The following is a 23,176-nucleotide window of genomic DNA, read 5'->3' as shown; positions in this document are numbered from 1 at the left end:
GCTATAACTCATAAAAAAATTTAAAAGTTAACACTATCTGAAAACAATAGTTAATTTCAATCGATATAACTGAAAGGTTTAATTTTATAAGAATTTCTATTTTAAATATGTTCATTTACAGTTCAGTCAAATTGCATAGCTTAAGAATCTTGGACAAAAATGAGCTAATAAAAGGTCTCACAAAAAAAAAAAAAAAAAAAAAGGCGCAGCCTGAATATGACAATGATATGCCATTGGTTTGTTTGAACTCTAAATTGGTAATTATTCTGTCACAGTTTCAAATTTAATTTTCCGTTTTTGTTTTGAAGTTTTATAAAAAGTTCAAGTAGTAGATTAAATTATTTCTAGCCCCCTCTAAGTAGTATTCAATGCAGTTGCACTAATAAAGGTTATTGATTACAAAGCAGTATGATAAAAAAGGATGTAGCAGGAAAAAAAGTCAGCTGCTTTTCAGTAAATATTGAAATTCCTTGTTCTTGAGCTAAACAATAAATATGCAGTGTTAGAGATTAAGACCAGTTCCTATAACTAAAAGATAGTACTTAAGTCTGTTTACATTTTGGGGGAGATTTCTGTATTGTGATCTGTGGCAGAATAATTGACAAGTCTTGGCAACTTCTATATAGCGGTCGGCGAGAAACTAAAAGAAACATCACAGAAGGGGTCCAACTTAGAACTCGTAGCCACCCCCGGCAAACATCTACATGTTTTTTTCTAAATTACAAGTTTAAAATCTATTTGGCACCTTGGTGATTGCAGCAACAGATCATGATATGGAAATATAACCCTATATTCTCAGTTGATGGATTACATATATCATTTGATTCTCAATAAAGTTAATAAATGGCATTTAAATAAAAAATTAACAATGCACAATAGGCGTATTGAAATTTTACAGACATATAACAGAAATTAAAAATCAAACCAATGTAGCACATAATGTTTTTAAGATCACTGCCTTAGTTGGTTTCGGACCAATGTTAATTTCGAATCCTGATGCATAAACCCCCCAAAAAATATAATAAAAAATTTAATTATTTCCCAATTAAAAGTTATGATGTTTAAAAAGTGATATCAAAAGATAAAAAAAGGTTTCATTTATTTAAGATTAAATTATCAACATTACTAAAAAGACAAGATTCAAAAATTTTAAACAAACAGTAGTCAATGCAAAATCACAAGTTTGATGGGGGGGGGGAGGAGGAAAAATGAACAGTAGATTAAATTAAAGAAAGGCACTTTACATATCAAAGTAGATTTAATCATGAGAACAAGCTGAAAATTTGTTACACATCTTAACACATTTAATAATCCAATACACATCATTTCTTTTGTTTCTTCTTTTCCGCAGCTTCATCTTCTTTTTCCTTTTCAATCGCTGACACATAATCACTGACTGCCTTGGCATCCAGTATAGTTAAGGGAGTACCCTTTTTCATAACAGCAACTTCTAAATTCTTGCCCTGAACGACTTCCAGCAAAGCTTTAATGGCTAGTTTGATTGTAGACTCATCTTGAGCAATAATTTCCTCGGAATAATTCTTTTCAAGATATTCTCGGACGGTTTTGGAGCTCCTTCCAATGGAATTGGCCTTCCACTCATGATATACTCCTGACGGATCTGTTTGGAAAAGGTGGGGTGTACCGTCGAAATCGAATCCGGCTATCAACGCTGATATGCCAAATGGTCGCCTACCGTTACTCTGCGTATATTTTTGTTTCAGCTGAGCTATATGTCTGGTTATATATTCCAAAGTCACAGGATCTTCAACTGTCAATTTGTGGCTTTGGCATTCCACACGGGCACGGTCAATTAATATGCGTGCGTCAGCTGTTAAACCTGCAAAAGCCATCACTACATGATCATCAAGAAGACAAATCTTTCTCATGGTACGCTCTTCTTGAAGTTTTGCCACAGATTTTTTTTCTACAGCGAGTACAACTATTGCATTACCGCATACTCCAACAGCAGTTGAACCTTTTTTGACGGCTTCTTGGGCATATTCTACTTGGAACAAATGACCATCTGGAGAGAATACAGTGATGGCACGATCGTATCGTGAGGTACCCATGTTTTTCGATTATGACAAAATTAAAAAGCACTACTCAAAACTGTTATTTGAATACTGAAAATATTCCACAATGACTTTTCACTTTTCTCAAACAAAACAGCAACTAACCGGTTATAAGAGAAGGATACAGTTAAGATGTTTACATTTTTTTCTGAAAAGTTGAAAGGACAGTAAAAAGACAAAAAAAAATGATGAAATGCTTTAAAAATTCTTTTTATTGCCCTTTTTTATAATTTAATAGATATTTATAGTAAAATTATTCCTAAATATATTATTGCTATAATCTGGCCTTTTGGTTTTAGAAGTGGTCTGCTGAAGTGCGTTCTGAAAGATAGTACCAAGAATCTGCACAAGAAACATAATTCGTAAATGTTGTAAAGTCCAAATGATTACACTAAGCAGATTAAACCGTGGAGACGAAATTTTATAATTTTTGGTGCTTTTCCTCTTTATCATATTTTTCATTGTTTATTTACATTCGACTAGTTTTGGTTGGTGTATTGTTTTTATGTAATGTAATGTTTCATTATTATGTAAATAACTATTTGAAAATTTAATTAAAGATATTCCTATTTTGATTACGTACTAATTATCAGCACCGTAAGCTACTGAAGTTTTAGAATTAAAGCTGTTAAAATAATTTTTACTATGTCATCTCTACGACCAGTTCCGAAATTTACAATATTAGATAAACCATTGAGTAGAGCAAGATCTGAGGTATTCTTGTCTATTTAATTTATTATTTGCTTCTTGTATTAAGAATTTTTCTACCTAAATTCCTTTACCAGGATTTTTGCACAACTGGTCTTTTGTCCGTTTCTGGGGTATCCAGAAATGTTTTACTGATGTTTAGATATGTTTTCTGGATAAAAAAAGCTGTACAATTTAATGTGCATGAATGCAAGAAGTGTTTAGCCATAGAAAACTATTTACAACCGTTGACGTGAATAAGTATTGGTACGGAAATATCCCCAAATGAAGTGCAGAATTGTAATTTTATAAAAGCAATGTCTAATCGAGAAATGTATCGATATTCTGTGCTTTGAACCATTTTTAATCTCAGTGTATAAAAGAAGGACCATGTATAAGAAATTATAAGAATTCTAATTAACACTTAACTTGATTGTTGAGGTTTTATCACGAATGTTGAATATTCGAAATATTTTGATTGCAAGTTATTTGGTGATATTAAGTGCCAGCATAATAGTAACTAAAAAGAAAATATTTCGTGGTATTCAATAATTTTAAATCCAAGCACAATTGCTTAACTAATTTATTTTTGTATTTTGTAAAATAGTATCGATATGACAAAAATAAATAGTCTTAATTTTTTGACCAGGTTATAAGTAATTTCAGTATTAATAGGTGAGATTATGTCATATATCTATCACTTAAATAATTACTGTTTAAAATAATTTGGTATGCAGACATAGTTATGCAACCTATTTATAAATTTCTTATTGCTTAATTAAAGAATTGGATTAGGAATTCTGTTTGAAAAATTAACTCTAGATTATCTGAAAAACATTGTTTTATTCAGCATCCTTCCCCTTTGTGGATAAACATATCTGAAGAGAAATTCTGGAAGAAATTTTTTTCTACAGTTATTATAATAATGTATGCAATGTTTAAATCAAAAGTAATGCAATGTAGTGGATAGATATGTATTTGTTCTAATTTTTTCCCTCCAAACATTGAGCTTCTGGGCAAAATTGTGCGAAATTTTCCTGCTACACCACACTATTTTCCCATTCAATAACAAGGAGCAACCAGTGTTTTGAAGCAGGAAAGTATCTAGAAGTCTAGAAACAGATGGGATTAACGCTCAGAAGTTTAAGGCTATACCAAAGGTGGATTTAGAGATTGAGCTCACCTTAAATAAATCAAATAATGATGTATGCAGACGTAATTATTTTAAAAATATTTTCAAAAAAATTGTAGTTATTTGAATGTTTAGGAAAAAGTCGCCATGGACACGAGGCTACGTGTGGTTGAGGCAGCCAAGGCCTGTGAGGGGCTGTCGTGCTGAAGAGGAAGGAAGGAAAAATTTCAATATAAAATATTAATTTATTTTTACTTTTATAGAAATATATCTGATGTACCCTAAATTTCAAGATTTAAAAGTCTTTAGATTATAAAAAATGAATGATAATAATTATTTTTTAGTAGATCAAATATAATAAATCAATTAGTTGTTGATTCTAAAGCCATTTGCCAATATGAGCAAGTCCGCTTGGTGAAACAAATCTAAGGCAGAGGGTGTATTTCTTATTTTTCAGCGGGACCATCTATGGCCAAGAGTGCAACTTCAGCCACCCTCACGTCTGAGCCCATTTGTAGGATAGGCCCATTCATACATATATTAATTCATCCACAGATCATAATTTTGACCTGAACCAGAGAACGATCAATCTCAAATTCCGTATCCCCAGAGGTATTAATTTGTTATGGCAACATGAGGGACTGTGTGACCTGACAGATATAACGTTCACCAGTCATAATTTACTATAGGGAGAGTCTTTGGCCGGCGGGGATCGAGCTTACTACCTCTTGGACATGGGCCCACTGCCCTACCGACCAGGTTATCCCAGCCCCAATCAATTAGTTAAAAATATCAAGGCTAAATATAATGTACTTGACATGATACAAACTCAATAGTTATAAAGGGGGATTAAATAAAATTATTAATACTTGAAATACCTTTGTCATTTTGCTAATGAAGGAAAAAGAGAACAACTTGATTTTATTAAAAAAACATTTTTGATTCGAAAAACATAAAGGACTTAATTTTATAATGAAAAAAATTACAGACATTGCACATTTTTGCTGATAGTTTATATCTTTAATTTTATATTTCCATAAAATTAGGTATAATTATCCATAATAAACAGATGTTCATGGAATTGTTTATTAATTGTTGTTTTCTTTTTATTTCAGATAAATATTAGTACATTTGCTCTTTTATTTTCTGAGATGGTTCAATATTGTCAAAACAGAGTCTTATCTGTACCAGAATTGCAGACTAAGTAATATAATTTAGATTTTTCTTTCTACTTGAAATACATATTTATATGAGATATTTTTTGTTCAAAAATATTCATAAAAATTGCAGTTCATGTTTCTATTAATTTCAAATGTTTTATGTTTGTAGTTTTTATATCACTTTCATATTGCTAGTTCTTCTGTCATATCCAGTAACTTAATCCTTTGACCAGAAAGCATTTGAATACATTTATAAGGAATTTTTCTTCTTTATCAAGGGACAGTTTCAATAGTTTTATACTATAGGGATATGGAAGTGTTAAAATCTTTAGATCTTGGTAATAATGTTCATGCAATAATGATATGATGTTCTTGTCAATGTATAGTTTAAAAATAAATGTTTAAAATGTGTATACACTTTGTATTATGGAGGTATATTTACTATATTAATTATGTACTTTGTATTATAAAGTAATATATTTACTTAATAAATTAATCATGTACTGGCATATCATTTTTTTAAAATTCATTAAAGAGTACAGTTTAGATTGTATTTCTGCTATTGATTGCTGGGACAAATAATAAAAATCATTCAGCGATTTATTAGTTTATTTTATTAATTCAGACCGAAAAATAAGTTATCCATAATTAAAAAAATTTCTTTATCAATTATATAACAAATATAATGTATGAATATTATTTCTGCTATAAATTAATGAATGCTCTAATTTTTTACAAAATATATATTCCAGTGTATTTTGAATGATTAAAATAAGCTACTATCTAACACATGATCAAGAAGGTCAAGTTAGTGTACTTGCACTCCCATTAGAGATGAAATAAACTAAAAATAATATTTTATTTTTGAGAGTTGCTGTCAATTTAGTCATCAAAGAATACTTTTTGTTAAATATGTTCAGTTCAGTATTGTGTGTATGCTGAAAAATGCACAAATGGCAGAAGAACATTGCATTATTGGCAGTTATAAATTATGATATTTCTACTATATTACAAATTATTTTATTTATAAAAAATATGAATTTCATTTATTTTCTCTGTACCAATGTTTTAAAAAAATTAGTAAAAGTATAGCTAAAAGTGAGAGAAGTATGTATGTGGCATTTACTAAAAAGTGAACTTATCATCGAAAAAAAAAATTCCATCTATATTGGGAAGGTATGAGTTTGTGTCCTTTTTTAAAATTATGACACTTGACAGACTTGTAAGTTGATCAACGATTAACAAAGATACAAGTGCAATAAAATATGTATATGACTGCAAACCTGCTTCCTTTTATGCCAGTCATTTCAAAATATTTTTCGTTTTGCATATTTCCTACTTCTAGTATTCACTAGAGCTGGGGCGATGCATCAATACCTTTTAAATATCTTGATAGTGATATATTAAAATATATATTCTAATGAATCGTTTTCCACAATGGATATTGATTTTAAGCTAATTAACAACTATGATAATGTTGTGATGAATATGAACAGCAAAAATAATTGAATGCAGTTTTATTGGATCATAGTTTAACATGATCATTGTTAATAACAACATTTGACAAATATATTTATATAGTTGAAATTATCTTATAAATATCACAATAATTATTACAAGTGATCATGTGTGTCGATTCTGATTTATTTTTTTTTTAGTAAATAATTTTTTAAAGCTATGAACAATTAAAAAATTTAAGAAAATGTTTTTTTTTTTTTTAATTTGGGTAGTAAAAATATTGTTCAATGACAAAATAGCATAAATAAATTAAATTTAACAAATGTGAAATCAAGAGTTTTGACAATATACAACGATATCAAATCCGACTCACTCTTTCGATACTAGAATAGTACTCACCTCTTCACATCTTACCAATGTGTTTTGATGATTTGTTTGTCTTTATTTATTAATCAACTTTAAATACCTTTTTATTTCAGGTTGTCTGAAATGGGCTATCATGTTGGGCAGAGAATGGTTGATACCTTATTTGTGCGTGAAAGAAATTTCAAAAGAGAAACAAAGCTTTTAAATATTTTAATATTTATCAAGACTACTTTGTGGAAAGTAAGTCGAAAATGAATGCTGTTTCTTTATATAAATGCATATAGATTTTAAATGATATTTATGGTTTTAATGTAATTTTAGACTCTATTTGGTAAAGAAGCTGACAAACTGGAACATGCCAATGATGATAAGAAAACATGTATCCTTTGTTTTTATGAAAATATTTTTTATTTTTTCAATGCAACACAATTTATTGATTTTTAATTTAGTATTTATATTGCATATTATTTTATGTAAATATTTTTGATATGTTATCACTCATGTAAGTGTGGTATAATTATTTTTCTGAAAGAATTTTTTATTTATTTTTAAATTTTTACATATTAATTGAACTAAAATGTAGTATATATTTATATTGCATATTACTTTTTTGTAAATGGCGTATTTTACTATGTTAGAGTTCTTGTTAATGTGTTAAGATAAAGTAAACTTGTAAATGTGTTAACATAAAGTTCTTATAAATATTGTATGTAGGAAAAATATTAGTTTATGTAATTTATTTTATTTTAGGCAAACAATTGAAATCTTTGTAGTTTGTTTTTCAATCTCTTAAATACGAAAACTGTGACAGTTACATGTTTTAAACTTGTAGAAACCTTGTACCTTGTAAATTGGAAAAACTTATTTTCTTACACCTAGTACTAATAACTCCAACATACATGGTTTTTTAATTGGGTAATTAATAATTATGGAAAAAGAAAATATCGAGTTTATGCAAACTTATGAAGTCTTGTTAATTGGCTTAAATTGTTTTTACACTTTCATAATTGTTTTTCTCTTAATAAATTTATTTTCATTGTATTTTACTAGCCATAGTGATGGGAAAAGTTATCCCTTAATGTTATTAAAAAAACAAAACATTCAGGATTAAAGTTATTCTCACAAAATGTAGCTAGTTATTAAAATTCTTTTAAATAAAATTTTTTATTAAAATTTAAAAAAAAAAATTGTTAAACATTTCTTATGTTATAGAAAATTACAATTTCTATCACATTTTCAAACTAATAAAATAGTGTGTGTTTGTCAAAGTCTTGTAATTTATTAATTTTATTAAAACTTATTATTTTTTTTGTCCTAGTATTTAGTTATTGTCTTTAGATTTGAATTTATTGTTAATAAGAATATTTTTTTGTAGCATTTTAAGTTACAAAATTGTTCTGAAGAGCAAAAACTATTGTTTGTACATTTGAGTTTCTCTGAGATTAGATTGAATCTATATTTTTAATTAAAAATTTCAGATAGTATTAAAATATTTTCCAACATTTAATATGCAGTTGCCATTTAACACAACATTTTTTGTCATCTATTCTATAAAATAAATCTACTCAGTTTACAGTTTCTCTTGATTGCAGATTACATAAAATTCTAGAAACTTAAAAGCATTTTATGAATTTTTTAAAGATACTTTTCAGATAAGTTGACTATTTGTATTGTGTCTTTATTGAATCTCGACAAGACAAAAAATAATTGAATGTTTTGAAAATTTATCTTATAAGCTAAATTTTTATTATGTCCTAATTTAAATAAACTTAAAAAATTGAAAAACATCTACGAGTGCCTAACTGGAAAACATTTTTGCATGATATTAGTATTATGACAAGTAAATTATTATTGTAGTTTTATCTATTTTTAAATAGATAATAATCATCATCTTAGGTATAATGTTTAATTTATATTTGTTATAAAATTTATTTGGTATTCAAAAGTATATTCACTATCTGAATCATTCAGAACTTTATGGAAATTATTTATTTTAAAATGACAATGTTCAAAACTGAATTTCTTTTAGTTATATATTTTTTTGTATTAAACCTTAATTTATGCTAGATTTCATCATCGAAAAAGATCCACTGGTCAACAAATTTATATCCATTCCTAAAGATAAAGGTTATTAACAACTTTATTACTTTTAATTAAGAAATCATTTTTATTTCTTTGGATAAAAAGATAACCTTAAATTAAAATCAGAAATCTCAAAAATTGCTTTTATATATTATAACAATCATTAATTTTTTAGTGTCAAAATTATTAAATACTAATTTTTATTGCCCTTAACATATTTAATAGAAAAAACTTCCCAATACTTTTAAGATTCATATTAATTAAACAAAAATTTTGATGATGTAACATCGTAACTTAAAAACATATTTTAAGTATAGTTCACTATTTAGGTTCTAAAAGACCTAGTAAAAGATCTAGACATGACGTAATAAAAAAAAGTTATTAAAACATTTTAATAATCTATTTTTTCCCTATAATTTCTAATTTTTTTAATTGCGTATTGGAATTTATTTGTTTGTGTATATCTATGTATATATATTATTATTATTTTTTTCAACAACTTTGGTTTTTGACAACATAAATTTAATCCTGGTTACTTTATATACATCATTTAAGCATTTATTATCTAATATTCATTAGCTATAGATTTTTTCTAATGTTTAATGCTTGCTTCCCAGAAATCATAAACAAAAACTTGTTTTTTATTTTATTAAATAAGAAAGTAGTATTTTAACAGGGATATTTTTAACATTCTCCACAGGGTGGTGATCCTTGTTGGGTTTAGAAAATATTTAATTGGGCATCACTTTATTTTAATATCTATTATCTTATTTACATTAATTATAACAATTATGAACTGTATGGTTTCTAATTAAAATGTCTTATTTTGAATTTTTGATAACAAGTACCATCTTGGTTAGCTTCTCCTCTTTTTGTGACCTATCTAACTAAATTTAATTAATTTTTTTTTGTTAATTTAGATGAGAATTATTACAAATTCAAATTATATCTGTTATACATATTGCGAATTCAAAATATATTTGTTCTACATCACTAGTCCTGTTAAATGATGAATAATATGTCTTAAACAGTGTGTCATAATCAGTTTAGTTTTTGGAGGGGATAATAAATGCCAGAAATGTAACAATTTCATTTCTATTAAGTCTCTTAACTAATTAGATGTTTGCAGAATTAGATTCCATAAATTTTTCCGTGTAAAGAACTATTTCAAAATACATATTTTGTATGTTTATTTCATTTATATACTCTCTATAGTTCTGTTTTATCGTGAAAATATTTATTAAGTATTTTTTTATATGTAAAACATTCATGATATCACTTCTAGAAAGATCTAAATTCTTTGTCTTCTTATCTTGAAGACTAATTACTTCTGTTAGAGTAGTTTACAACCTCAAATTTTAATGCACTTATGATTTAAATAATGAAAAAAAAGAGGTATTTATATATGTATGAATTGGTTTCTATATTGTAATTCACTATGAGCTAGGGATGGCATTTGAAGATCAAAAGGAAAGAATGGTTATGTAAAAATTATGATTAAACCACCATTTGTTGTAATTTGGGGATTACTAAGTTTTGACAAGTTAATAACATAGAAAATCTGCTCCGTAAATATCGGTTGTACTGTGGAAAAACTGTTCCTGTTTATGTGCTTCTGTCGCTTTTTCTCAGAATCAGCTTTCTTGGACCATTATTCTCCTTTGATCTTCATTTGTTTACTTTGGAAATAGTTTTTAAAAAAAATTAGAAAATGCTAGGTTACACAATAGCATTCAAGAGAGGAATAATATTGTTTGATTCAAATTAAAAGTTTCAAGTTACTATTTTATTATAAATATATAATTATTTATTATAACTTTGAAAATTAGTTCCTTTTTAATGGTTATAAATGAATATTTTCTGCCAAAGATTAGTATGTATTCCATATTGTATTAAATGATAGTAAAAATTAATGTTTTTATGTTCTATATCTTCCACATAACAGGTACAATTAATTTTTTTAAATTATCCTTTTTACTTAAATTTTAGAACATGCTATTTTATAAAGTGATTTTTGAAAAGATTTAGCAATTGGTACATAAAATTTTAAATGAGAATTGTTCAAAATATATCAAAATTTTGTTAACCTTTTTTTTGTTTTGTTTGTCTGAGATGAAAAAGTGTCATGATTACACTGTGTTGAAAAAAAGTTATAACAGTTTTAAAAAAAAATCTTATATTGTTTAACAAACTACCCAAAATCCAATATAACTGCTTACTGTGTTTGTACACTTAGTAATAGTGTTTAAATTTTGTTTAAAATGAATTCTACAAAAATAATTTTTTTTTTTGAAAATTATTAAATAGATTTTTAGATAACACCAGTAAAAAAGTCACATACGTGATATATTGTTGACCATCTAAAAAATTTACTTTTTTTGAAAAAAAATGTTTTATTAAATTGCATTTAAATTATCTAAACATTTTCATTAAAAATTAGCTCTTTGGTGTTCCAAAAACAAAATAGAAATAACAATACATGTTGTTTTAATATAAGCTAATTTGTATTTACATGAATATGTTGTTGTTTGTCCCCTGGTAAATTAGAATAAAATATTATTTTAATTAAAGTTATTTATAAAGCTAATTTTTATTTAAATAAATATGTTGTTTTTTGTCCCCTGGTAAATTAGAATAAAATATTATTTCTATTAAAGTTATTTATAAAGCTAATTTTTATTTAAATAAATGTTGCTTTTTGTACACAGGTAAATTAGAATAAAATATTATTTCCATTAATGTTATTTTAATTTGTCAAATAATTTTTTAATAGGAACTTTAAACTGTGCTGCTTTCATTGCTGGAATTATTGAAGCAACTCTTGTGTGTTGTAATTTTGTGAGTATTTTTTATTTATTGCTGTAAAAAGTCTTCACTCAATTAGAGTCTTTGAAAAAATTAAAAGGCAATTCTAAAACGAAAGTAATATTTAATAATAAAGGATGTTTAATATCTTTTATTTACGTTAAATATTACTCAAAATAATTAGTTCAGTTTTTAATATTTTATGTATCATAAAGACCTTCACAAAAACTCATTTTTACTTTATCTTTTTTTAATTAGTTAATAAATTTTTTTTATAAATACCCGATTATAGATGAGGTTATTTTCCTTTTTAATTGTAATACATATTTTTAATTTATAACATTTTAAAAAGATTTTTAAAAAAAATTTGAATATATGTTAGGCAAGAATAGGCAAAGTGATTATTCTAAGTTTATAAAATTTTTTACAAATGCCTTTTCTATTTACAAAATTATTAAAATATGTAATTGTTTTTCTAAAACTGATACACAATTTGAAAAATCAAATAAGGAAAAAATTCGGGAGATAGAAAGATATAGTTTGTTTCTTTCTTCTTCTGAAAGGTTTTGATTATATTTCACTTCCTTCTGTTGAGAGAAGGTACTGCTGCATGAGAAAAACTATCAAACAATATTTTCAAATGTGCAATTTGCAGTAACGTGATGCCGTCTGTTGATGAAAATAACTGACACCAGTGCAAAAATCTCATTTGAACTGATTGTCATGCCACAGAAAATATTGTTTTATGGTGTTTTTAGTCAGAAATGCTATTTGTTGATGTGCTTTGTTGAAGTTATTAATTTTGAAACTAGGTAAGAATTAGTTCAAGTAATTTCATAATAATAAACCAAATTATTGAATAAATAATCGATTATTGGTTGAATACAAACCTATTACAGGTTTCAAAAATCACTACTGGTTAAAAAAAAATTCTTACTCAAGAAACCAAGGAACTTTTCTATGGAATACTAGTGCTCCGTGGAACACTTTTTGGGAACCACTGTCCTTTAGGACAGTGGTTCCCAAAAGGAACCGTTTATCCAAAAAGGAACCATTTACCCAAAAGTATCCGTTTTATTTAATTAAACAATGGCGACAACACTATAATGAGGTACGAATTCAAGCGGCTACTCTATTTGCCTTTTTAGTACATATATGATTTTTTTAAAAAATCTTTTCCAATAAGATAGTTAATAAGATAAATATGTTTCAAGACGAAAATTATTATATGTTGAGTTAATGAATGGTTAATTAAAAATTGAACTGTTTTTACTACAATTTGTTATCTGCTGTCTTAAAGATTACGTTTCTATTAAAATTTTCTTTTAGCCAGCAAAAGTTACTGTCCATTGGCATAAAGGAACAACTTTCAAAATCCTATTTGATGAGAGTGTTGTTGCGCGTGAACCAACTTTGGAAGGGAAATAACTTATTAGTATTGAATCTGTAAATTGTTTTGTGAAATTTGTGTTGATAAATTGTGTCAAATAAATGTTTAATAAATCTACTTATATTGTTTTTGTTCTTTTTTGACCACTGCATTCGGTAAAGTCCAATGACACTTCTGGTACTTTCTGTAACTCAATATTTAATTAAAGTGAACATTATTGGGGTGACCAGAAATAACTTGAACACATATTATGCAGAGTTTTATATTTATTAAAAAAATGCAACCAAACATTCAAATAATAATGGAAGTAATACTATCAGGGGTCTGTTTAGAAGAAATTTGGATCCGTTAACGGACCCTTCACAAAATATTTTAACTGAAAAACGGACCCTTCACAAAATATTTTAACTTAAAAACGGACCCTTCACAAAATATTTTAACTTAATAACGGACCCTTCACAAAATGATTTTTCTTTTAATCGGACCCTTCACAAATTTGTTTACCTTCATTATTATTTTGTTAATCGAATAAACCCTTTCCAGGGCAGAAAACAGGAAAGATGGACGTAAACGAATTAAGTTTTGTCTTCGGCAGACGATTCTTCCATTATTCGTCCGAAATTAATATTCTGCGTTCAGCAGTATAGACTAAATACCAAATATTTGTATGTTGCATCTCTAATTTAGAAGCAGCAATTATTGTTTATTTCTTAAAATTTAATTTTTTTAATTATAATTTTACAGTGTTGAGCATAATCTTGTATGTCTTAACAATTTAAAAACTCCTAGAAAAAGTTTTTTTTTTCTGCAATAACGGACCCTATTTGCACAAATTCATAAAAGCGGACCCTTGTTGAAAGAATGTGAGTAATTTTTTCACAATTTCACGAAAAACGGACCTTTCACAAAATGTCTGGACAGACCCCTGACTATATTTATTGTAATTAAAATTGGCGTCTCAATATCAAATTTTTTACCTTCACCGTGGTAACGAAGTGACAGGCAGCAATTTTACTCTAAACTGGTGGACAAAATTAAGGGATGGAAAGCATTTTCGCACATGCAAGATATCCGCACACCGCTCCACGTGTTTGACAATGGTTCCGTGAATGCCCAGAGGTACAGGCAGGAGGTCCTAGAGCCCTATGTGTGTCTTTTCAAGGGCGCTGTTGGCCCTGAATTCATTTTTTTGGACGACAATGAGCGACCACATAGAGCTCTCATGGTTGATGAGTATCTGGAAAGCGAGGATATTCAACGAATGGATTGGCCGGCTAAATTCCCTGACCTGAATCCTATTGAACATGCTTGGGATGTTCTTGGGAGAGCTATTGCGATGCGCCAACCTCCCTCCAGAACTATTCTGGAGTTAAAAATTGCTCTGGTGGAAGAATGGGAGGGTCTTCCACAAGTCTTCCTTAATTCCCTTATTAACAGCATGCATACTCGTTGTGCATGCTGTCTGTCTGTCAGGGGTGACCATACACCATACTAGAGACAACACACACTGTACAAGCCTCACTTTTATTGTCATCTTTTATCCTTAAGTTCAGACTACATTGGATTTTTTGGCAATAGGTCTTGCCAGTGAATGGCAGTTTCATTTTTGTTTTGCATACTTTATTATTATGGAATAAGCTATATCCATACCAAATTTCATTTATTTATATTCTGTATTTTTTGAGATATTTGGGAAAATGTCTTCCATCTCTTTAATTTTGTCCACCAGTGTATTTATTCATCAGGCAGTTAATTCATAACGGCTTATTATTATAATAATAACGTACTGTTTTTTTTTTGTTGGAAAAAGCGAGGGGTAACGGAGAGAGGAAAAAAGGGGTAATTGCGTAATGCTGCAATTCCTCTTCTATTTGCAAAGACTATAGTAACAGATTTATAAGTTTTCATACCTTTTCTTTTTTAGCCTCAATGCAGAGTTGTAAACATATATCTATAATGTCTAATCATTAGATATTATAATCTAATGAAAAGAAATTTTTTAACGATATTAAAGTCATGGTGTTTAGCAATTACCTTCCCAAGATGGGCCAAGCGGAAAAAAATCCATTGGATTCAAGTCTGGTGAATAAGATGACCATTCATGCTCACTAAAAAAGTTTAAAAAAATGTGTGGTTGTTCCTAATGCTACTTACCAATACCCACAAGCCTGCATTGGAAATCGATTTTTATGGTTCGAAAGAATTTTTGTGGCAGAGGGCGCGTTTCTTGTTTTTTTCTATGTGGATAAGAATACGATTTCAGCCACACACACGTCACAGCCCGTTTTTCAGGGATGACCAATCATACTTCATTCATTTATCCACGGATCGTAATTTTGACCTGATTCAGAGAACGATCAATCTCCACTTCAGTCCCCCAGAGGTATTCATTTGTTATGGTAACTTAGAGGATTTGTGACTCTGGCAGATTTAACGCGCACCAGTCACTATTTAATAAACGGCGGGCAGAAGAAAATGTGTCTTGAACTATTCTTGAGTGCTTCTAGTTTTGTGTGCTGATGCAGTTTCGCGATTAAGCAATTTTAACATCTTTTTAAAATGAGTTATTCCTTGGGATTCACTTCTTTGGTTTGAATCTTAATCTAGTTTATTTCTCGTTGATTAAACTATGCAGACCCAAATCTACACACTTAAATGAGCTTAAATCATATTTTATCTAAAATTTTAAAACTGAAATAAGATTATAATTAATAATTTAAAAGCTTTTAGTTTAAAGTGCAAGTTATAGAAATGCTTTAAAGCAATAAATATTTAATTAAATTACCATGTGGCGGTCATATTTGAAGGGTATGAAAAATAATTTCCCTGGTGAGAATTGCGTCCGATTTTCGGCATGAGGTATTAAAAATGTAAAACAGCTTCTGTTTCAATTTTTTAAGGGTTAATATACTTATGAAAATACAACTAAAAGCCTCCTAAAATTCCTGATTTACCAATGTTGTTTTGTTATATCCGAAAAAAGAGATATTTGTAATAATGATCGAATGTTCTGAAATCAGAAAAAAATTTATATTTTTTTAATTACGGTCAGTTTGAATTTAAATTATGATTAATTTTAAATTCTAACAAGCATGTGGTCGAGTATTTCAGATGAAATTTGCATTTTATAGTTTGCACGAAAGGATAGACCATCATAATAATACTTGTAAACATCATTGACATGTTTTGAGTATATAACTATTTGTTGTCTAAAAATGGTACTTAATATTTTTTTTTCGTATAAGTTTTTAAGATTTAATAAGTTTTCGTATAAGTTGAAAAGGAATTATAAAAGCCCTATTTATCTGGCCGCGATGTTAGGAGTGCTCTTTTATTATTTTGACAAACTTTGTCGAATGAGTGAAAGGAAAGCTTCGTTGAAAAAAAGGTTAAAGTGTAGTGGATGTTTGATTGCGAATAAAAGAGGCAACACTTTAAATAACTTTTGTTCTAAGGGTTGGGCCAATCATAATGATTCAAAAACGTGGCCTCACAAAGATAAATTTACTAGCGCTAACTATAGAAGAGTTAATTAAGGTATCGAAAGAGATATGCAAACATGCTTCCTCTGTGTAAACTTATCTTTTTGACAATAAATTTGTAACTATCTAAGTAAGGAGAAAAGCCGCAATCTGCAAAATTTGTTTTAAATCCTTAGTCAGAAAACAGTCAAAAATTTGGGCTTCTTAATTTAACTTTTTACTCACTTTACCCTATCTCGGGTACTTTTTAACGGGACCAAAAATTCTTTGCACATTCGACACATTTGTACTTTGAACTATTCGACCGATTTCATTCTAATTTACTGTGTCGTTTATTGCTTACACACAGTTTAAAGTAAAGTAAAAACTTGCATACATTACAACTTAAAAAGTTTTCGATCCTAATTAAATAATGTAATGAAAAATAATAAATGATATGAAAAATAATAAAATTAGTGATGTAAGTTTGTTAAAAATTTGTAGTTTGTTACGTTATATATTGCTATATAACGATATGCAGTCTGTTATTATTATGTAAGCATCAAAAAATTTAACATTAAAAATAAGATTTCAAGGCTTTGTTCGATTGATTTTAACTCCGGAAAAGTCAACTTAAAACTCAGTAATTTAAAAAAGTAGTAAGGCATACTAAGATCTTATTTATTTTTAACAAAATTTTTTTAATTTCATCCTGAATTTCTTTTTATAAATTTAAAATTTATTTAAAAGCATTATAACGTAATAAACTGCATATTGGTATCACATGGGATAAACGCGCACTTTTCAATTAAATTTATTGCAATAAGAGAGATAGATTAATAATATAATAATCAATAACTTATTAACTGCTAAATTCTTATTCAATGAAAAATAATTGTTTCCCAACAAATGATATCCACTTATACGTATTTCATATAAAATGTTTAAATTTATTGAAAATTCAGGGTTATTGGAAAAAAAAGTTATTTTTTGTATTAATTTGAATTTTATAAATTCAGATTTTGTTTTCTAATAACAGTGATGAAAAATTTGGTTGATCGAATATAATCCTATTAGATTGATAATATTTGTATTGCTTATAATATTAAAATACATTAATAATTACGTATTTTTAACACGTATTTGAAGTAATTATGATACTGATCTTTGATTTAGTGTTTTTATTAAATATTTCTACAAAAATACATAAATAAAAAAATCCGACATTAAATAAAAAATCCGAAATTAAGTTTATTATGTTATCGGTAAATGTTGTTTTCCTGCTTCGTTTGTATGCATGTTGGAAATACAAGCATTGGTTCTTGTATTATGAAATCAGTAAATGTTGTTTTCCTGCTTCTGCTATATGCTTGTTGGAAAATCAAGCATTGGCTTTTATATTAGGAAATCTGTAATTGTTGTTTTCCTGCTTCAGTAGTATTCTTGTTGGAAAATTAAGTATTGGCGCTTACGTTATAAAATCAGTAAATGTTGTTTTCCTGCTTCGGTAATATTTTTGTTGCAAAATCAAGCATTGGCTTTTATACTATAAAGACAGTAAATGTTGCTTTCCTGCTTCAGTAATATGCTTGTTGAAAAATAAAGTATTGGCGCTTATATTATGAAATCAGTAATTGTTGTTTTCTTGCTTCAGCAGTATGCTTAAATTGGCGCTTTATGAAATCAGTAAGTGCTGTTTGTTTTCCTGCTTCAGCAGTATGCTTGTTGGAAAAATCAGGCATTGGTTTTTACATTATGAAATCAGTAAATGTTGTTTTCCTGTTTCGGTAATATTTTTGTTGGAAAATCAAGTATTTGCTTATATATTATAAAATCTGTAAATGTTGTTTTCCTGCTTCAGTAGTATGCTTGTTGGAAAATTAAGTATTGGCGCTTCAGTAAATGTTGTTTTCCTGCTTCGGTAATATGCTTGTTGGAAAATGATGCGTTGTGTTTTATATTATGAAATCTGTAATTGTTTTCTTGCTTTGGCAGTATGTTTGTTGGAGAACTAAGAGCATTGACATTCATAGTACGATAGTATAGTACGTTATTTTCCTACTTGTTGGAAATCGAGCATCGGCGTTTATAAAATGATACTTGTAAATGTATTTTTCCTCAAATAACAAGAGGGATCCTGTGTGATCAAATTGAAATCGATTTGACATATTATTAAAGCCGGAACACGTTTTGGCATTATTGTGTGTGTTATAAATGTTTTGCTTAGGTAATATGATTGTAGCAAATTTAAGCACTGACATTCAAATATTGTACTATGGTCTTTGTGAAATATTGTTTTCCTGTTTCAGTAATACAATGCATGGAAAATCCAATACTCACATTTAAAGTATGATATTTGTAGGCATTGTTTTCTTGCTTCGGATGTTTAGTGTAAAATCAAGAAATGAGGATCATACTTGATGCTGGAAAAAACTATGTTGGCTTCTAAAATTTTTAAGGTGGAATAGATTTTGATTCGAGCCCGCATGCACAAGGGAAACTCAAAGCTAATAACGAAAAAGTGAAAACAAAATAAAGATTGAAAATAAAAGCATGTAAAATCGCAATAGCCGGGGGGGGGGGGNAGAGAGCCATTTTACAGGGGGGGATGGCGATCAAAAGAAGGAAAAAAAAACGCAGAATGCATTTCTAAACATTACGTAAATTTTTTTAGGAATCCATTTCATTAACTGAGAAATAAAATTCATGTGGATATCATAGGATTTCAGGTACCAAAATGAGCTGATGTGATGGGATTAGGAGAAAATTTTCGCGTAATCGAAATTTCAGTGCCCAATTTTCCAACAATGATCAGAATAGATGATTTTTCGAATTCTTAATAATGGACATATTTGTCATATTCCCTTAACCTAATTTTTAAGAATCGCGTCTGATTTACCCTATGCGGACAAAGTTGCATTGGCGAGATGAGTTGTAAGTGCCCAGAGATTATCAATAATGATAGGATCATAAAGAGTTTTAAATTAGATTTTGAAAACAGGCCTAAAAATGGCTTAAAAATAAAAACGAGTCAGAATAGGTTATAGGTCACTTCTTCAGCTCGTTCGCTGCTAACTAAAGATTTACCGTCATTCGGGGCTACTTTGTGCAGGATTTCGCAGTTTTTGAACTTTGACATGTAAAAAAACTATGTTAATTCAAACTTTAGTAAAATTTATCGATATTATATTCATAACTGGACTCAGACGAGTGAATTTGATCAATATTGGCATTATTTGTATGTAATATTTACAAATAATAAGTCAAAACATACCTTGCACAAAGTAGCCCCCAAGTGGGGCTACTTTGTGCAGCGATAGGAATTCAGTTTAATAATCATGTTTTTAGTAAAATATTGATATAAAATTGTTAAAAAAGTTAATTGTTGACATTTTTAATAACAAAAACATCAAGATATGTAAAGATATTAGTTTGAAAATAATTTTCAGCGTTAAAAAACCATTTTTTATAAAGAATTTTTTCTTAAAAAGAATGTTTATTTCAAAACATTTGAGTTTAAACAAAAGGAAACCATATACATTTTTGAACATTGAAATGGATGAAATTTCAAAAATAATAATTATTACATATTCATTAACATTTATAATATTGATAAATTTGAACATAACATGCTTGAATGAACATGACAGAACTTGCTCTTCAGTTTCTGTCAAAATCACCTGATGTCCTATAAAATATATTTTTATGTGTTAAATCGTTTGATTAAGTCATTAGAAAAATCTTTGTAGAAGAAAAATAATAGTTTACCAGGAAGTTTCACGTGTTTCTTGTGAATTTTATTAGAGATAGTATTTCTGTGGATTTTGTACTTCCGAGAAGCTTCTGCAATCGACATACCACCAGCAACTGCTTGCAAACATTGTTGCAGCTTTTCTAAAGTGTAATCACGGTAGTTTCTCGTTCCAGGTATTTTTTTTATAACGTCTGACAATTTTTCTGTCAAAAAAAAAAACGAATGAAACTTTGCACAAAGTAGCCCCAAAGTGCAATTTTTTTTCATTTTCCGTTTATTTGTTATTAATTTTCAAATTTTTTTAACGCTAACATGATATAATTGTTTATTAATATATAAATAAAGAATTTTGCACTTACGACAATTGTTTTATCAACGTCTTTGCATTTCACAGCTAAAGTTTCCACGCACACTTTTCGACATCCGACGTCCTCGGAAAGTTGTTGACATTGGATGAACGAAACACACTCTGAGATTGTTTTAAAATTCGAAAAAATGTTTGTAGTAATAGAAGAGACTTCTATCTTCAAATTCCACGCATTTTTAACGTGAAATAAACATAATACTGAATAGCAGCACTTGAAAAATGCCAAATTCGAATTTGCACAAAGTACATGATGCTGCACATGACGGTAACCCATTTGTTTTTGCTAAACTCACTAGACTTTTAAGTCCCTAAAACTTACAGTTTTTCTTTTCCATTTTTCATAAAATTGTCACTATCATGTCCCGTTATTATACTGTTTGTGAGCACTCAAATCTGTTAATGTTGTTTTTCTGCTTCGGCAGTAAGTTCATTGGATAATCAAGAATCGTCTGATATCTGTAAATGCTCTTTCCCCGATTCGGCGGTATGTTTCTCGGAAAAATAAGCATTTCCGTTTATAATATGATATCTGTAGATGTTGTTTTCCTGCTATCGCAGTATATTTGTTGGAAAAACAAGCATTGCCGTTCATATTATGATATCTGTAGATGTTGTTTTCCTGCTATCGCAGTATACTTGTTGGAAAAACAAGCATTGCCGTTCATATTATGATATCTGTAGATGTTGTTTTCCTGCTATGGCAGTAAACTTGTTGGATCAAAAAACATTGCCGTTTATATTATGATATGTGTATAATCTTGTTTTTCTCTTTGGGCAGCACATATTTTGTAAAATTAAACATCAGCATGTTATTCACATGTTGACATTATTAAATGTTATTTCTCAGCTAAAATTTAAAAATCTTCGACGAGGATTGAAAATCTTGATTTGATCTAGATTTGAAAATCTTGTCGAAACTGGTATAAAAATGATTTTGTAATACATTCTTTTTTAAAAGAAAGAAGCATTGATATGCTATTTGTAGATATTCATTTTTCATTTAAACGGTGCATTCGAAGAAAAATGAAGCAATATTTGTTATCATTCCAACTTCAACTGTTGTTTCTCTTTTAAAACTATCTGTCAAAAATCGAAGCAACGATATGTTGTTACGGCATCTGGAAATATTTTTTTCCCTTCCAGATGGTACGATGTTCGATAAATAAAACACTGACATGTTCTTATGGCATTTGTAACCATCGTGTTTCTTCTAAAATGGTACGTTTTTGGAAGATTGATGAACTGATATGTTGTTGTGCTATCTGTAATTGTTTTTATTTTTAAGATGGTAAGTTTGTGAAAAAATGAAGCAGTGATACGTTTTTTTATGATATTTGCAAACATCATTTAAATGTTATTTGCAAAATATAATGTTATGATATTTGAAAATATTATAAATAAAATAAATTAACGATCGGTAATTATATCTTAAAATAGTGTTTTTCTTACAAGATGGTACGTTTGTAGAAGAAGAGAGCCATTTTACATATTATTTTGAAATCTTTAAATGTTGTATTTCTTTTAAGGGTTGTACAAAGATAAAGAACTGTACAACGTCTTTTCTTTCATAGGTACTATTTTTATTGAAAAATCAAGTTGTTGCTATGATTTATGTTATTATGATTTCATCAAATGTTGTTTCTCAAGTTCTATGTTCGTTTATTGCAGAATAATGAATATATCGCAGATATTTCCCTCTTAAATAAACATTATAATACTACTAATATATACTATATCTACAAAAAAAAATAATTAAACATTTTTAAAAAAATCCCCTTTCCTTAGTCAGTTTTTTTTAACCAAGTATCAGAAAGCAAATTCTGAAGATTTAAGTTTGTTTATTAGTTTCGTACAAAATTATTTTTTCAATAACAATAAATAAATTAATTTCTTTAAAAATCTTATTCGAAATTCTAGAACTTTTAGTAACGTAACGCGTTTTTCTTTTTTTTAAGTGATCGTTAGAATAAATTAGCAACATTTATTCCTAAGATGATCAGGAAAATTATTTGGTTAATATATTGAATTGCTATAAATTATAATTAGTTGCGTTAAAATGGTTAAAACCAGAAAAATGAACTCATAAATATAATGATGATGAAATAAAGTATGAAAAAAATAATAAAAATCGTTAAGCATTATAATGTTTTTTAAAAATTTGCTATCATGTTATTACATTTTTAAGAAATTGGATTTAATACTACTTTACTGAATAATTCTTACTTGTGTTAATATAAAAGCAGTGAAAAATCTCCCAAAAAAACAGTGGGGATAGTTTTAATCTTAAGAGAGAAGTTATTATTTGAAAGTTAATGAAGATATTGATTCATCATTTTTCTAAAGCAATAAAATAAAATTCGTCAGAATAAAATAAAGTCGTTGTCTAGCAATATCATTACCACTATTGTAAAACCATAAACTTGCGCACGATTTCATGAT

The 23,176-nt window shown here is 28.0% G+C and overlaps 2 protein-coding genes across 3 annotated transcripts; one reads left to right on the top strand and one right to left on the bottom strand.

The window, feature by feature from the left end:
* Positions 1 to 1,239: 1,239 nt before the first annotated feature.
* On the bottom strand, positions 1,240 to 2,189 carry LOC107455005 (proteasome alpha4 subunit). Its single transcript, XM_016072396.4, has one exon. It carries the CDS (start codon positions 2,070 to 2,072, stop codon positions 1,323 to 1,325), a length of 750 nt encoding a protein of 249 aa, XP_015927882.1. The 5' UTR covers positions 2,073 to 2,189; the 3' UTR covers positions 1,240 to 1,322.
* Positions 2,190 to 2,369: 180 nt separating this feature from the next.
* Positions 2,370 to 13,272, top strand: LOC107455006 (trafficking protein particle complex subunit 31). 2 transcript variants are annotated; one of them, XM_016072398.3, is made up of 7 exons: positions 2,370 to 2,508; positions 5,010 to 5,098; positions 6,992 to 7,118; positions 7,200 to 7,257; positions 8,946 to 9,005; positions 11,734 to 11,798; positions 13,095 to 13,272. In XM_016072398.3, the coding sequence occupies exons 2-7, from the start codon at positions 5,046 to 5,048 to the stop codon at positions 13,191 to 13,193; spliced, it is 462 nt and encodes a 153-aa protein (XP_015927884.1). In that variant the 5' UTR covers positions 2,370 to 2,508; positions 5,010 to 5,045; the 3' UTR covers positions 13,194 to 13,272. The 2 variants fall into 2 exon arrangements, with proteins under 2 accessions (XP_015927884.1, XP_015927883.1); XM_016072397.4 differs by having other exon boundaries at positions 2,377 to 2,789.
* Positions 13,273 to 23,176: the final 9,904 nt, after the last annotated feature.

Source organism: Parasteatoda tepidariorum, chromosome 8, assembly GCF_043381705.1.
Source record: "Parasteatoda tepidariorum isolate YZ-2023 chromosome 8, CAS_Ptep_4.0, whole genome shotgun sequence".
Classification (NCBI taxonomy): domain Eukaryota; kingdom Metazoa; phylum Arthropoda; class Arachnida; order Araneae; family Theridiidae; genus Parasteatoda; species Parasteatoda tepidariorum.
The sequence above is the reverse complement of the archived record's forward strand: the minus strand, read 5'-3'. Positions and strand labels throughout refer to the sequence as shown.